The 17,095-nt window shown below is 32.4% G+C and overlaps 1 protein-coding gene across 7 annotated transcripts in view; it reads left to right on the top strand.

Moving 5' to 3' along the window:
* The window catches only part of LOC130452788 (protein Fe65 homolog), a 92,581-nt gene that overhangs the window by 64,132 nt on the left and 11,354 nt on the right, over positions 1-17,095 (top strand). For 6 of the 7 annotated variants that reach the window (XM_056792234.1, XM_056792231.1, XM_056792230.1 and 3 more), the window contains 8 exons: positions 6,215-6,417; positions 6,735-6,960; positions 7,300-7,498; positions 7,593-7,720; positions 10,095-10,342; positions 10,455-10,657; positions 14,728-14,904; positions 15,731-15,901. In XM_056792234.1, the coding sequence (XP_056648212.1) occupies positions 6,215-6,417; positions 6,735-6,960; positions 7,300-7,498; positions 7,593-7,720; positions 10,095-10,342; positions 10,455-10,657; positions 14,728-14,904; positions 15,731-15,880 (1,534 nt within the window). In that variant the 3' untranslated portion in view covers positions 15,881-15,901. Of the gene's footprint in view, positions 1-6,214; positions 6,418-6,734; positions 6,961-7,299; positions 7,499-7,592; positions 7,721-10,094; positions 10,343-10,454; positions 10,658-14,727; positions 14,905-15,730; positions 15,902-16,017; positions 16,102-17,095 lie in introns of those variants that run through there. The other variant, XM_056792233.1, reaches the window with a different exon arrangement.

Here is a 17,095-nt window from a genome sequence, read left to right as displayed (position 1 = left end):
TTGGTAAAAACCATGAAATTATTTACAGTTGGCTGAATGTACTTGTAATATTACGGTGAATTATTCAAAAACTCAGAAGAAAATGAAGAAATTAAACATTCATTCAGAAAGCACAAGTTTTTAGTTTTTACTAAAGAAGATATATCCAGGGTTATGCTAGCTCCCGATGAGGTATACCTGATGATTAAAGTGAGTACCAATTTTGCACTGGCTGGCGCTCTCCGCAGGTCCGAGCTTGTAAATATCACTGTCGACGACATTCAAGATAAAGGCAACCTAATTGTGAAAATTTCTGATTCCAAAAATCATTCGTCAAGATCATTTGTTTTATCTGAATAAATAAATGATGGAACCTATTTGAAACTACGCAGATTTACGACCACCTACCATTCCACACCGCCGATTTTTTATTCATTATAAGAATGGAAAATGCTCAGTTCAATGTGTTGGCGTAAACACTTTTGACAAGAAGCCAGCAGAGATCGCCTACCTAATCTGGAACGTTATACAGGACACAGTTTCAAACGTTCTTCGGCAACGTTCCTAGCAGACTCCGGCGAAGAAATAACCAACCTAAAGCGTCTGGGTGACTGGAAGTCTACTACTGTCGCTGAGGGCTATTTGGAGGACTCCGAGAATCAGAAGAAAAAAATATCAAATAAAATTCTCTGTACTACAAATGACTTAAAACCGTTGCCGTCACCGTCATCGTCATCTTTATGCGACCTGCAACCGATGCCATCCTCACCAACGTCATCTACCTTCCAGTTGAAACCAAATAACTCCACTGGGCCGGCAATTCTAGTCTAGTCTACAGAATGCAACAAATTAATATTTATAATGATTAGTAGTTTTTAGTTAAAGTTTTGTATATTATTATGTTTGTTGGAATAAAATAATTTTAGAAAAATGGGTTGGTTTACTTTTTTGTATATACGGTCGTAGAAAAAATAATGTTCCTAACTCATGCGCAAAGTGTCTTTCCCGCACTTGGCCGCTTGCCCTAACTCCGCTCCGCGTCGTTCAGGACAACTGCAGTCGCGTGCGGGAAAGTATCACTTTCCGCACTTGTTAGGAAAATAACTATTTCATGCACGTGTTAATACTCAAAAACTCGCTTTTCCGTACTTACTAAATAAATAACTATTTTCACCAAGATCAATATTGTTAAAATTCATTTAGTCGTTCAGTATGTAATTTGTTGCAGACGCTCGTTAAATGCACTCACGTGCTAAGAATTCGAGCGCCATCTGAAATAAATGTAGCGGCAGATGTAAAGAGTATTAAACATCAAAGCTAAACTTTGCTTGGCATGTTTTCTGGGTATCATTAACGTGTATCAGTTTGAATAATTGATTTATAAAAATCGATTAATATACTGAAAAAAGTTATATTAGTAACTGTTTACTCGTGTTCTGAAAAGGGTAATAATGCATTATTCACAGTTCACTTGAAATAAAATTATTATTGAATGAAGCCTAAAATCAATGACTGATTACTTCATATTTGTTTGCCATGTGTGTAACGCTCTATAGCACTACAACTATTTCAAATGGCGTTATAATCTAAAGATGCAATTTCATGGTGAAGCTCGACGCTGGCTTAGAGCGTCTAATGAGTTTATGTGCTATAATTCCAACTTGAGCATCATCTAAAATTAACGCAACGCCAAAACTAAATATTGTTTAGCTTTTGAAATCGGGTATTGTAGCAAAAAAACCTCAACCCATATTATCAACTGTTAATTGTTCTTAATAGTGCAAGGTATATATTTTATCAATAACTTCAACGATATCACATAAATTCATCAATTAGAATAATTCACCTATTTAAGCTAATAATTTATTCAAACAATTATTGAATAAATTATATATTGACGGAAGTGTATATTTTATTATTTTTTTCAGTGTTTTGAGGCTTGACGCTCTTATATTAGACTGCATTCCAGTCGAAAATATATCACGTGACCTCATTTGATGCTCTAAACCAGCGTCGAGCTTCACCATGAAATTGCACTTAAATTCTTACCACCGCATTAGACGCTCGAGCTCAGCGCCGAGCGTCAACATGAAATTGCAACTTTAGAGGTACAGATGCTTATTTTATAAAAACCCTCACCATTTTATTGAACAAAAATTCTCTACTACTCGAGTAAAACTTTTAAAATCATATATTTTTTGTACAATTTACTTGGTGGATTTCAAATAATAATCACTGTATCAGTGGAAATCTAATATATTTTCCACGGTATTCGTGGGAGCAAAGCTTTTTTTACCGCAAGTCTACAAAAAATAGTTTCTACGGTATAATTCTTTCCATTATCATTTGATCACCCTATACAAATTTGAATCAGACATATCCACAATAATTCAACAATAACAGATGGTCAAAGAGATTGGAGGAATGCAGAAATGTGAATGGAAGGAAGATGTACTGCGAAGCTAAATAATTCGATCCAATCAATATCAATGAAATATACTGGAAGTTTCGATTATCTATTACCAGCTCTAGTTTCCAAAGATTTTTTCACGTTATACGATGGCTGCTACTTAAGTTTTGAGATATGGCAACACTGATGTGATTCTATAAAATATGACATTGCCATCATAAAGTTTGACATTTCTAATGGTGAACGTACTCAGAACGTGTTGTCATACGAGTGCTATTTGAGTTGTTTACAGATACTTGATACACAAAATTAAATTACCGTGCGATGATTTTCTATGACTTTTGACAGGGATTTAAACAACTGCAGTGTGTCGATCAACTCGCTACGATTTTTGGTAATGAAGCGCCATCTCCAGTCACCGTGTTTTGCTGGTTTTCCGAATTCAATCGTCGTCGCACTTCGCTACAGAATTAATTTCGAGAATGACTTCCAAAATCTACTGTTATGCCAGAAAAAATCGATGCTGTGCGTAAACTGATATTGCAACAATCGAGCGTATGAACAATCCAAATCCAACAAAAGTTATTTGCTCATGTAGCACTTCGAAACAAATGGTCGCCTGGTCAATTCTGAATGGTACACCAGTATTTGCTGGTCGGAAGTGTTCGAAACAATCAGGGAAACCAATCGAAGAAGACGAATCATACTCCACCACGACAACGCGAGCTCTCACACATCAGTTCCAAGAAAAATATTCTCACAGATCAAAAATTAATTGCGGGGTCAAAGCTTTTCTACACCTGAAGAGCGTTTTGAAGGTACCTCAATCGGAATGGAAATTGGTTAAAGCGAATGCAAAAGTGGATTGTTCTTAATGGAGAACATTTTGAACATCAATAAAGCCATATCCGATGTACAGTACAGGCAAATTATGCGGTTTTGAGCTAAAACCTTAAATCAAATTGGACGGCTTTGATTTTCTAGATTCTAGAGTTATGGGATACTGAATAAGTCTAGCAAATCTTAACAAAATTACGGGCACGGATTTTCGAAATTTTGGGACTAATAATTCAAAAAAAATTTGAAACGCGAATAACTCGAAAACTATGAGGAAATCGAAAAAAAAATGCAGAGTACAAAATTCTACAAAAAAGTATCCCAAGTATTTGTTCCTAACCTCGAAATATTTCACCTTAAAAAGTGCCGGAGCCAAAACTGTAGAACACAAAATGAGTACCCACATTTTTGTGAAAGAGAAATTATTAAGAAGTATGTGAATATTGAAATAATAATCAACCGAGAACAAAGATAGTGCTCCAGCTTGCAAGATTTCCGAAAATTTCCTAAGTAGAAAATTATGGTAGTTTGCCCGAGTAGAGAATAAAGATCTTAACCATCATGATGCATTTTGATTTTTTGAAAACGAAGAAGTTTTCCAAGAGCAGTTTCCATGTGCGCCTGGAACGTAAATTGGCTTGAATTCGCACTGGCGGGAATTCGCGAGCGGATGCTCTAGCTTTCGGCGTTGAGGAAGATTTTTTGAGTTACAAGTTCCAAAATTTCTAAAACTCGTGCCCGTAATTTTGTTAAAAGTTGCTAAGCTTATTCAATAACCGAAAACCTCTGAGAATCTATAAAATCAGAAGCGCCCAATTTAATTTCGGTTTTAATCCTATTTCACCTGTACTAATTTTAAATATTTGTTTTGATTTGTCTATCGCAAAACCTCGTATTTGGTGTATCCAATGCTTTATATTCTAATATATCATCTATTGTCATTCTTTATAAAATTAATAGTACTTCATAATCTACAGGAATTACAGTTCTTCAAAGGAATATCTCTTCTATTTATTATTGTTTCGTGAGTTATGTTATTGTCTTGTGCATTCGCTTTCTTATATTTTTGTTACACAATTGGTCGCAACTTGAAACAAACTACTATTCGAGATAATATGAATAAATAACCATTTAAATGGATATTATTTTCCAATTATACTTAATATTTAATCCATTGTGAGCTTTAGTCATTAAATTAGATATTAGATAATCTCTACATAGATTATAAAATCGATATCCTGCTTTTCCTGTATCTATTATTTTTTTTATAGACCATAAATTGGGATGTCCTTCAACATGTTTAATGAAAACCCAATGGGTTACCACAATACAAACTAAACATTGATTCACTGCAATTGGTATATTTTGAATTTCATTTATTATGATTTATATTAAGAGGATATAGCAATGTGAATATTTGTTACTCCGATAAAGATCAAAATCATCTAAATAAACTGTTAAGTACTTGCAATAATGTAGTACTATGAATATAGAACAATAAGCTTTAGAAAAAATTATTTTTCAGCTACAACTAACTGTAATGTCAGCTACCTTTACAACATTTAGTTATCCTAGATAATTCTTGGTAATTAATTTTCTAATTACTTATACGAGGATGGTCCCAGAAGTACCTGGCCCAACAAAGAAAACACAGAAATTTTGGGAACAAATATATATTTATATGCATGCATAAAGTAGCAATTCAAACTTTTGTTCATTAATTTTGACCATTGCAATAACGGATGTGTGAGCTGGTGCATTGTCTTTCTTCTTAGCCAAATGCTGTCATTTTTGCTTGATTTCTTGCAATAAGTTCACATAATATTCGCCATTGATAGTTTTTCCTTTTTCAAGATAGTCAATGAGAATTATCCCACGCGAATCCCAAAAAACCCACGCCGTGACCTTACCTGCAGATGGAACGGTCTTTGCTTTCTTTAGATCCGGTTCTTCCCTTTCAATCCATTGTTTTGATGATTCTCTTGTTTCGGGTATGAAGTGATGGACCCACGTTTCATCCATGGCTATGAAACAGCGCAAAAATTCGGCTTTATTTCTGTGAAACATTGCTAAACACTCGATGGAAACATCTTTACGACGCTGTTTTTGTTCTATTGTGCGCACAACTTTCTCATGTCCTAATTTTCAGTTAATATGCGATGCAACACACTTTTTCAAATGCCTACTATGTCTGCTGGCTCACGCAGTTCCAGTGGACAATCATCCATTACCGCTTTGTGGATTTATGGAGTCGTTTCCTCATTTGATCGACCACTGAGTTGCTGGTCTCGTTTAAATATTTTACTAATAATAACGAAGGAACATATTTCAGCTTTTATATTCATTGGTCTAATGTCTTTCAAATAAAATTATTATATCACATAACGATGAACAAATTCATTGAAAACGTTTATTATTGATGGCTGCGAAACAAATACTAAACAACGTCTTCAAACCTGAAACATACGCTGTATATATTGTAACTTTTCTAATACAATGGTATTTTTTAAGCAACTACCGCCATCTCTAAGTCAGTCCAGGTACATCCGGTACTATCCTCGTAAGTAGAGTTTACCTGATGACAATTTGAATTTTTGTAAGAGGCTAAACATAAAACAAAGTTTTTACTAAACAAATTCAAACCACACGATTAGAAATTTGGAGCCCTAGTATTAATGGGTTTCAAACTTAATTTATTTAGTTTGTTTTTAATCTTCGCTGGACTTAATTGTTGTTATATTCTTCAAATGAATTTTATTAGAATAAGGAATGCTCTCCTTTCAAAGAAATAGATTTCTTTTATAAATATAATGTTTAGAGTCCAATAATCTGAATTTAAAATAGTGATCCCAGTTTAGGTTACTGCACCATTTCATTTCCGTATGTCATGTCCACACACCATTAGTAGATTAGTATAATTATGTTAATTACAACATTTTTTTCATTATTATCAACATTTTCATCCTATTGAACTGTTTATTATTTTAGCCTGTTCGATAAAACTGTTATGACCAAGGAAGACGAAAACGGTATTCAACATATTGTAGGTAGTATAACGAATGATTTGTATGCAGTACCAATGAGAAAATGTCCTAAAAGTCTAGACCAAATAGATAAACTTAATTCACCAGATCCAGAAAAAGAATGGGATAGTCAGAATGAGTTGCCTCCTGGTTGGGAAAAACACGAAGGTAATGCAAACCAAAACATTTTTTTATTTTATAATCAGTAATCTTGTAATTTGGAATGCGTTTCAAACTTCCCTAGCCATTTACGTTTTCTAATATGTAGAGCATTTTCATAAAAGAGTTAATATCAAAATCAAAAATCGACTATTCTTTGTTTCATTGCAATCATCCCATTTTTTCTTGAGTTACATCTTATTATAATAATTTGATAAAAAAAATTAGGAATGCAGTTTTTTATCCAGATTTTCCCTTGAAGCCTAAAAAGGCAAGACGTATTTGTATTTAGTATTGACTGACACATATTCATTTTAATATTTTAGATAACGATGGTCCGTATTATTGGCACATAAAGAGTGGCACTATTCAAAGGGAAATCCCGATTATAGAAAATCATAAATTAGAAAAATCGAATTCAAAATTGAACCTTAAAGAGAGTGCTCTAATATCATCTTTCGAAAATAACTTATCAGTTACTAGAAGCTGCACTAGTTCCGCTTTAAATTTAGAAAGTGACGATAGGAAAAGAAAAGAAGAAATAGCTTTAAAGTAAGTGCTTATATTCATAAATAAGAATTTATTAGTTATTTAAATTTAAAATATTATCATGCTTAGAAGTCGAGATTACAAGCGCCAAAAACTTACAGCATGAGGTACAAACCCAAGTAACTAATGCCTCATGAATCTCTTGTTATCTGTGGAACCTCAAATTGAAAACGAATATAAGAGGATATATTGAAAAATTCTTAGCCTACTATAGAACCAAACAAAATTACAATGTCAAAATAACTTAGGTTTGAGTGTGGTAGCATTAGATTGCGGTGTCAGTACCTCAATTGGAAGTTGTTAAAAGTATAATTGGTCATACATATGTTTATTCTACTATAGGAGAAGGAGTTTTCCTTCAAAACCCGACCAAGATTGCAAAGAACGTCCTATAAGATTTGCAGTAAGATCTCTGGGATGGGTAGAGATATCAGAGGATGATCTAACTCCGGAACGAAGCAGTAAAGCTGTAAATAAGTGTATTGTTGATCTGTCCTTAGGAAGGAATGATCTGTTGGATGTTGTAGGAAGATGGGGTGACGTAAGTATCATTTTTTAAATACATCTAATTAAAGAAAAATGTCAAGATTCATTGAATATATTTTATTAATCAAACTGCTATTCTCTTTTTTAAGGGTAAAGATTTATTTATGGATTTGGATGAAGGATCATTGAAATTGTTTGATCCGGAAAATCTAACTGTGTTAAATACGCAACCGATTCATACCATAAGAGTTTGGGGTGTAGGAAGAGACAATGGAAGGTAGGTAGTAATAGTTTAAAATGTTTAAAAGTAACTTATACTTTACATTTTATGCTGCGATGGGAAAAATAGAGAAAGGTAAATCTTTTGAAAATATAATTTTTCTTTTTAACTTCAGTAATACTAAATAATCAATTTTCGGGAAAATTTTATCCGAGCTGCTTTTTATTTATAATATTTATCCAATTTTCTTGATTTCCAATTTCGCATAAATACTTAATTTCTATGGCAAATGAAAAATCCATAAAAAGATGGATCATTTAGTAGTAATTAATTGAACTACTCTTCTAAGACTGTTTCTACATTTCACTTACAGATGATGTATTATTTCTATAAATATTTTAATAAATGTTTATAAAAAGAGTGATTGCCTTGCAATTATGACTTCCCACCTAGAGGTAGATGACTCAATTCTCAAGAAAATGCATTTTCTTACATTTTCCATTTCCTTTTAAACTATATATACTTGAAAATAATCGTGCAGGTTCGTAAATTTAATTTACAATATACTTTTATACCCGGAAATCAGTTACATACCAAATTTCGAAATCAGTTGTCAACTATCATTGTCAATTTTTTTTATAATAAAAAAATCACTTTTGGCTTATTACAACTGACTTGATACTAATTAGTAATAATTAAATGAAAGTAAGTTGAAAACCTTGGATTAAATGTTAGGCTCCATTCATTATATCTAATATCTGCGTAGTATGAAATACGTCTTCGAAATTGTTCGAGACCACGCAGTCTCTTCATTCCCTTCGCCGATTTCTCGCCTATCTCACTACATCTTGAATATCACATATTTTCCTTATTTCATCATTTCTCTTCTGGTCAAATAATGTGTTCCGCTATTGATCTCAGCATTCGTATTTCAGTAGTTCTTAAAAACCGCTTAGTTATGGTATTCTTTGCTCTGGTACCTTTCTTGAAAAGAATAATCACTTTTAATGAAAAATTGTACCTGTACAATAACATAGCTCGAAAACGATCACGGAGCAAACACTATGAACCAGCACAAACCAAATTTAAAGCTGAGAAACAACAAAAAAAATTCATGCAGTCAGTTTGGTGGGAAAGCAAAGGTGTTTTATTTTTTGAGCTGCTTCCAAGGAACCAAACAATTTATTCTGATGTTTAATGTCAACAATTAATGAAAGGATGAAACAATCAAACAAAAACGGAAAGGTTTAGTGTTCCACCATGATAATCCAAAGCAACACAAATCTTTGGCAACTCTGGGAAACTATTGGACCTTGACTGGGAAGTGATGCCACATCCCCTATACAGCACTAATTTTTCACCATCTGATTACCATTTATTTCGAGGCTTGCAGAATTTTTTGATGGGCAAACTTTCACAAATGACGATGACCATCAATCGCACCTGGTTCAGTTTTTTGATCATAAAGACCAGAAATTTTATGAGCGGAATCAAGTAGCTGGAAAGAAAGATGATAAAAGTCATTGAGCAAAATGGAAAATATATAGTTGATTAAAAATTATTCTTTGATAGAAAGAAATATTTTATTTTATAATACGAAACCGAAATTACGTTTTCGCCAACCCAATACATTTGTAGCGGCAATTATCACAATTTACATTTCTAAGCGATTTTGTGGACGTTTGTCTTTGGTATTAATATACGACAAACATAATTTTTTTGAAACTTGTTCCCGTCACGTTTTGTTTCTTCAGTAATATTTATTACCCATCTGTGTTTTTGTGTAACTTGTGTGGGATTTAGAATACGAGTAGGTTCATTTGTTATTCAAGTGGTAGGGACTGCTATCACGAGAATTACTAGCAAACTGAGTTGTGTATAATGTATGGTTATCTTGATTCAAGAGTCACGTCCTGAACAAATTAAGATATTAACACGAAACAATGACTAAGTTCATTTATTATTTTCTCCTGTACATGTTTGTACAAAATTATAAGCATTAGGTACCTACAATGTTTTTTGACTTGTTAATTTTTTCCTTAAACATAATATTAAATTCCAATTATGAGCATTAAAGACTAAACATCTAGAATTATGAACTTAGTCACTTTCTTTTGTATACCGATGATATGAAGAATTAAGTTTGTTGGGCAAAATAAAAATATCTGCTGCAAATGTTGAAAGGATGTTTAATTGTGCATATAAATCAAGAAAAAATTATTAATACTCTTGATTTTAGGTCTCTTCTGTTCCAAGAACATTTAGATGCATTAATATATCAAAAGGTCTAAGAAATAAGAAATTAAAGAAAAATTTATTATGATTATACAATTTGATATTCCCTTGCATTAATTAGATTCTAAGAAATAATATATATCTACGTCATTATGCTCTTAATTTGTTTCACTCAATCCATTTTTGAACATTTTAGGGATTTTGCATACGTAGCTAGAGATAGGACCACTCGTAAGCACATGTGCCATGTATTTAGATGCGACATGCCAGCTAGAACAATTGCAAATACTCTTAGGGACATATGCAAAAAAATTATGATAGAAAGAAGTTTGCAACAGAATTTAGGAAAGGCTATTGATGTTAATGGAAAATCTTTAGCGACTCGACCAAATAACTTACCAACAGAACACAGACGTCCAGCTAGAAATTCACAAATTTTTGTTTGTATGTATATTTTCTCTAATTTAATTATCACATTTATAAAAAATTAAAAATGTATTAGATCTTGTTTTTAATTTTCAAATTAATCAAGTTCTTCCCAACCAATTTTTTTCAGCTCAATCTTTTCCAACTCCAATGGAAGAACCAAAAAAGATTCTCCGAGCCCAGTATTTAGGTTGTACGCAAGTAGCAGCTGCCACAGGTATGGATGTCCTGAACGAATCTATTGATAGGTTGATGACTACAGTACCTCCAGAACAGTGGCAACCTGTTAATATCTCGATAGCTCCATCTATGATCAGTATTCATCATCCTAATGTAAGTCATTTTGTCTAGTGCCAATATTATAATTTTATGCTTTTCAGTTGAACAGTACAAACTATCATACAGAGTTATCGGTTGAACAGTACAAACTATCATACAGAGGTCGGCATAAAAAAAATGCAGCATAAAAATAAATTTATTAAAAGAAATCACAAAAGGGATTCGACAAATGGTTACTGTCAGTGTTCAAATTGATACCCATATTGATCAATTCATTTACGACAACGTATCTCAACGGAGAGGTAGGTCCGGCGAAGCTGTCCGCGAAAATTTTCAAATTCGGAGGACGGAAAGAGTGCGTGGTCCTCTTGCAAAATCGCGGTCTTTGAGAAGGTCCCACAGGAAGAAATCACAGTGTGTCAGGTTACATGACCGTGCGGGTCAGTAAATGAATCTTCGTCTGCCTATCCATTCTCCAAAATGAATATTGAGATACTGAATAAGGCGTAAGTCTGGCATCTATCCTGCTTGAAATGATGGATGTTCGCGAGTGTTTGATCGTTGTCTATCCGCCCAAATAAATCTTCGAGCATTTCCAGAAAAATTTGGCCCCTCACGTAACCCTTAATAAAGTACGGACCCACAGGACCTGCTGCATGGATACCTGCCCGCACACACACACCCCAGGCAATTTTAATTCTTTTTAAATGAAGACGTGAGGATTCTGGTCATTCCCATACACGCAGTTATGCCGATTGGTCGTACCCTTGAGCTTCAAAGCTGCTTCATCCGACCACAAAATGTAATGCTAGAACTGCGGGTCATCCTGTCTGCATCCAAGGTACCACTCGTAAAATTCCAGTCTGCGATCGAAATGATCCTCGTGAAGTGCGTAGAGGAGACGCGGATTGGTTCAGCTTATCAAATAACGCAAGCGCCACTGTTTTCATATTTTCGTTAGTTGTTACTGTACACGTTTACGTGTAGAGTCGAGTAGAGAACAGCTCTTTGCCCTGCTGAAAGATGCTTGTTTCATTATTAGTTGGGTTTATCTAAAAACCAGAAAAGAGAAAACTGGTGGTTAGACAAAGAGCAATTATCAGAACCTGTCGCAAAGAGAGGTTGATTCGAGCGTAAAAAGTCTTGTTGTGTGTCTGGTGGAATTATGAAGGTTTGGTGTATTTTTTAATCATTCGAGATGGTCGAGCCATCAATGGCGAGATATATCGTGGACAGCTGATGCGAATGTAAAAGATTTTTTGGAGAAATATCCAGGTTTAGTTAACCGAAAACAAGTTCTCTTACAACAAGACAATGCTAAACCAGATATTACGAAAGTTCCATCGTCAGATTAATGTTTATTCAGACCCATGGCGAAATTCTTGTGTGTAAAAAACGTTGAATACAAAGGAGATGTTGAATGCCCAAACAATGGTTTTACCAAGATCTCAAATAACTTGCTGACGTTGAGTTAAAACCTTAGAATACGATGGGTTGTACTTCGAATATTAAGTGTCAATTTCATAAATGCTTTTAATACCATAAATACTTGAACTAAAATTTTGTATCTGACAACAGAGTTGTATCGATGGAACATTGGAAACCGACTCTCATTTTTGATATTAGACTTCACGGCTCAATTCACCACAAAATACATTTCTATACATTTGTAAATACTTCAAGCAGAGTAAATCAAACATTAAGGTTTCTGAAGGTGAAGGTGATCCACATTCACCTGAGTCGGGTGTGGAAAACATCTGAAATCTGTTATCGTCGTTTTATTACAATCTCAATTACTTTTAATTCAACTATTGTTGACCTAACCTAACCATTGTTACTACCTTAACACAAACAATCACAATTACTCTGTCTGACGGTCGTTTTGATAACCAAGTTAAAGTCATCTGACGAACAAACTTTTCACCTCCAGTTTCTGAAAACGATTATTTGGTTATCAAAACGCTTATCAAATTAATGTTATTGTGAGCTTTGGTGTTGTTAGAAGTAAACCGTGTATATAATTTGAATACAGATATAGAAATCGCAATGCTCGTTTCATATTCAATATGTTCAGTTATAATTTCTGGAATCGTTGGTGATATCCATACTAAACATACTGTTCACTGCTACCACTACACCAACACTCACAATAGGGTACTTGCATGGTTTGAGAAAAAAATAGTTTTGGATAGTTTATATACATCATACTATTTTATTATAATTTCTTTTTTTATTCTTTGATCAATATTTATAAAGAAAAAAATTATTGAAAATTAAAAAATTTTGTAGGTTGTTCAAACATTTCAGTAAGGCCGCCATATTGCGAGACGTCATAGGTGTAAAATAAACACCGAACATATGATACAAAGTAAATATGACAGTTATTCTCTCGGTTATTCTGAAATAAGCATTATTATTAAATTTTTATTTATCTGAAAAATGATATATAAATCGTGTTTTTTGCGAAGATGTAAACCCCATAAAGTTTTTTGTGATACAAAGAAATTCGAATATACAACAAAAATTATTTCTGTTTGCCAGGATTATTTTAATATTAAGTTTATTATGCTTTTAATTTTTAACGTGATTATGTAATAATTTAAGGACTTAACCTATAGAGATTTCTTCACTTTATTCTTATATAGAGAAAAATGTTTTTTATACTTAACTAATAAATAAAAACTGTACTATAACAGCACACGCTACGTTACCGGCAACGATGACCTCGTGATCATCAAGTAGACAACTGCTATAAGTTTGAATGAACCTATAACGTCACAACTGAAAACTAATGAGAATCGTTTTCTTATGTAGTTGAAAATTTGAAATTTTTGCGATTTTTGATTGGATATTTAGATATTATTTTTTCAGTTTCAATTAAATATTTTACATTTTGAGATTATTTCATATCAAGAACTTATAAAATAAACAAAGAAATAAACAGTTTTTAAAAAATGCAAGTACCCTATTACACTCAATGACGCGCTTCAGATTTACTGTCAAGGAAAAGTATTTGTTGAACCAATCTTTGATTAGCTTGGTATTTTTTTTCTTCTACTGATTCTTGTGCCTATTTTGAATGGGTTCAATTTTGTTTAATTGTATAGTCTGATGAAAGTGAATGTACAAAGTGGTACAGAAATATGTATATCAATTTCTAGAAATTAATATACCTATTGTCTTTGTCTATACATTTTTTGAAACTAATTTATAAAGAAACAATTTTTTAAGGGAGTAAATTCAGAACCTTATTTTTCTAAAAATTATGCAAATCTTAGGCTTTTGTGATAATTTTATAGATATTTATTATTATTTATATAAACTTGAATGTACTTACTTCTTTCTCTGTAATTGTTACATTTCTATTATACAATTAATTAATACCAAAAATTATGGGAACACTGGATAATTTTCATTTAATTAATGGGAAAATAATGTTTCATATCAAATTTTCTTGAATACATAATCTACTTTTATTTAGCTAACTACCCTGTATTCATATGGAATAGGGTGTTATCAAATTGATTATCCTAATATGTTTTAATCACTCTCAAAATATGATTTTCGTAATCAAAAATGTTTCGCACATATCTGAAAAAAATTCTTTGAAGGCAGTGTCTTCCTTATTCTGTTTTACGACAAAGAATTATTCTCATGTTGAGACATGCGATCAATTCTAGAATTGACATTCACAAATTTGGACTAACTTATTTATTTTTCATTTATTTATTAATTTACACCACCCTGCAGCCCGAGGGTCAATTAAAAGGTGGGAAAGACATACATAACAGTTAACAATTGAATAATTAAAGTTGTAAATAAGAAATGAACAATGTTACATAAGTGAAAATAACATACACACAAAAATACAAAGTAAGCAGTTCTAGAACTTCATGATAATTTTGCCAAATAAGAATAATGAGAAAGTTAAAGAACAGTAAAAATTATATTATAATTTGATCTCATTTTTCTGTTTTTAAATGCACTAAACACTCAAGTAATTGTGAAATAGAAAGTTTTAGTGGTTGCCTCCTAAAACCAAGTACATGATTACAAGTTCAACAGTGATTATTTCAGTTTTCATTATTAAGTTATTATATATTAATATAATTTTTAAATTTCAGGATGAACGTGTTTTGGCAGAATGCAGGGTTAGATATTTATCATTTTTGGGTATAGGCAAAATAATTAAGCATTGTGCATTTATCATGCACACAGCACAAGATACTTTCATGTCGCATGTCTTTTATTGTGAACCTTCGTCAGGCGCTTTATGTAAAACTATAGAAGCCGCGTGCAAGGTAAGAAACTTTAATACAATTATTGAATAGACTTGGTAGGGCTAGGGGGGAGCCTCCCTCCACTCGCAGTGAGCAGTTGGGAAAGTTGGAATTTTTTAGGCGAGTTGGGAAATTTAGGATAGTAGAGTGTAAAACTGTCATTTTCGAGCATCTTCTGCGGCTAATACTTGTAATACGATGTAAAAGTATTGAGAAGACCAAACTTGTTGGTCAGTTTCTGGTGGATGATGTTGCATACTTGATTATGCCGGTGTGGATAGTCGGTATTTGCTACAAGCAGATGTTATGTGTTGAATGGTCTCTGATGTTTGTTGGCACTTTATGCATTTGTCAGATTGAGTGTTCATGTCTTTAATTATATTTTTCTTATAGTTATTTGTGTTAATAACTTGATCTTGGATAGCCATCATTAAGCCTTCGGTGTCTGGAAAGACTTATTTTATTATTATTCACAATCTTTTGCTGATCTACCTTAAAATTTTGTACCTTTACACTGTTTTCAACGTATAATGTATTAAATTGGCAAAAAGTTACATAACAATCAGGTTCCTATTTAGGGTTTTCAGCTTACATCTTATTGTTATGAAAAGATTTTCGTGAACAAGATTTTAGATAGTAGAGGTGTCCTGAGTAATAAAAGTACCCATTGACATTTTATTAGTATCATTTCATGCATTCATATAAATATTTTGTCAAATTTTATATAAATGTCTCTTTGAAAAAATCAAAAACTTCATTATACTTATATCATATATTATATGAAACATTTAAAATATTTGGTTCAACATGTTACTTTGCAATTTGTGTTAATTTATTTAAATTACAGCTAAGGTATCAGAAATGTCTTGATGCTCACCCTCAAGGATTGGGAAATCCGAGTACTAATGTACATACACCCGGCAGCAGTATTGGAGCAGCTTTAAAATCAATTGTAGGATCACTTCGAGGACGAAAGAGCAAGAGTGCAGAATCTTGAGAAAAAATAATATTTATTCAGGTCAGTTATAGAATATATTATAACATTAGGTAGTTTTTAAAATCATGGATGAGTCATTTCATTTTTGGTTTTTGATCCACATCATCGGTTTAACTTATTTATTTCATATGTTTCAGTTACCAGTAGACTTTGGACAAATTTCATAATATGTAGAAATATCATCCAGTTTCAAATTACAATTTTTCTTTATTATATTTTACTTATCTTTTCTCAACATTCCTATTCAATGCAAATAAGCCAGCTTCTTTCTACTGGATTCCTTATACCTCTACTTAAACTTGGTCTTCTCGTTTTTGACGTGGCCGTCCTGTTTTTTTCTTTCCATTTACTGGCTTCAATAGACTCTCTTTAGTGTACTATTTTATTTGATTATTTTTTTACGGCATATGCGGTTATCCTCCGATTAACCTTTCTATGGCATTTATTTCTGTTAAATCAGACTCTGGTAATTCCTTTTATATTTCGTAGGAATCTAATTTTAGTGGCGATTATTGTACTATTGATGGCATAATCATTCTTTGTACAATTGTGGTTTGATTGCTTTAACCTCTCAAAAAAATATCCTCATGATGTTATAGAATGTTCCAACTTTTTCAATTATGTGCTTTATTTTTTCAATTCTATTTCATCTATTGTACCTTTTTTTTGCAAATGATCTGATTTTTTCCAAATCGAGTTGGTAATATCAGCTCACTTGTTTTCACTTTGATATGATAGGTCAAATGGAATGATAAACTGAGACATTCATTCAGTTCATTGTATTCTTTCCCAAAATGCACTTGTCAATAAAAAAATAAAACAAATTGGCAAATTTTAATCACCAGGCACTAATCAATAAACACATAAATCTCTTTAATTTCTTATTTCTTAGACCTTTCATATATGTTTATGTTTTCAAATCCGAAATAAGATCAAAATAGAAATAGATTTTTCTTCAAGCATATAATAATATCTATATTATTTTCGGCAACACAGATCATAGAAATAACCTATTCTTTTACTAGTAAAATAATGAACGCTAATTATTGTACTAGTAACAAAATAATGGGCGTTGTAACCAAGTAGGCAGGAACTGTCATTTAATTTTTATTTAATTTGATGTTTGTCAGTTTTGAAAAGTGTATTGTAAAAATATCTCAAGAAGAAGAATTTCAATGTACACCACCTTACCTTGAAGAAAAATGTCACTCGGAG

This window comes from Diorhabda sublineata, chromosome 2 (assembly GCF_026230105.1).
Source record: "Diorhabda sublineata isolate icDioSubl1.1 chromosome 2, icDioSubl1.1, whole genome shotgun sequence".
Taxonomy (NCBI): domain Eukaryota; kingdom Metazoa; phylum Arthropoda; class Insecta; order Coleoptera; family Chrysomelidae; genus Diorhabda; species Diorhabda sublineata.
The sequence above is the reverse complement of the archived record's forward strand: the minus strand, read 5'-3'. Positions and strand labels throughout refer to the sequence as shown.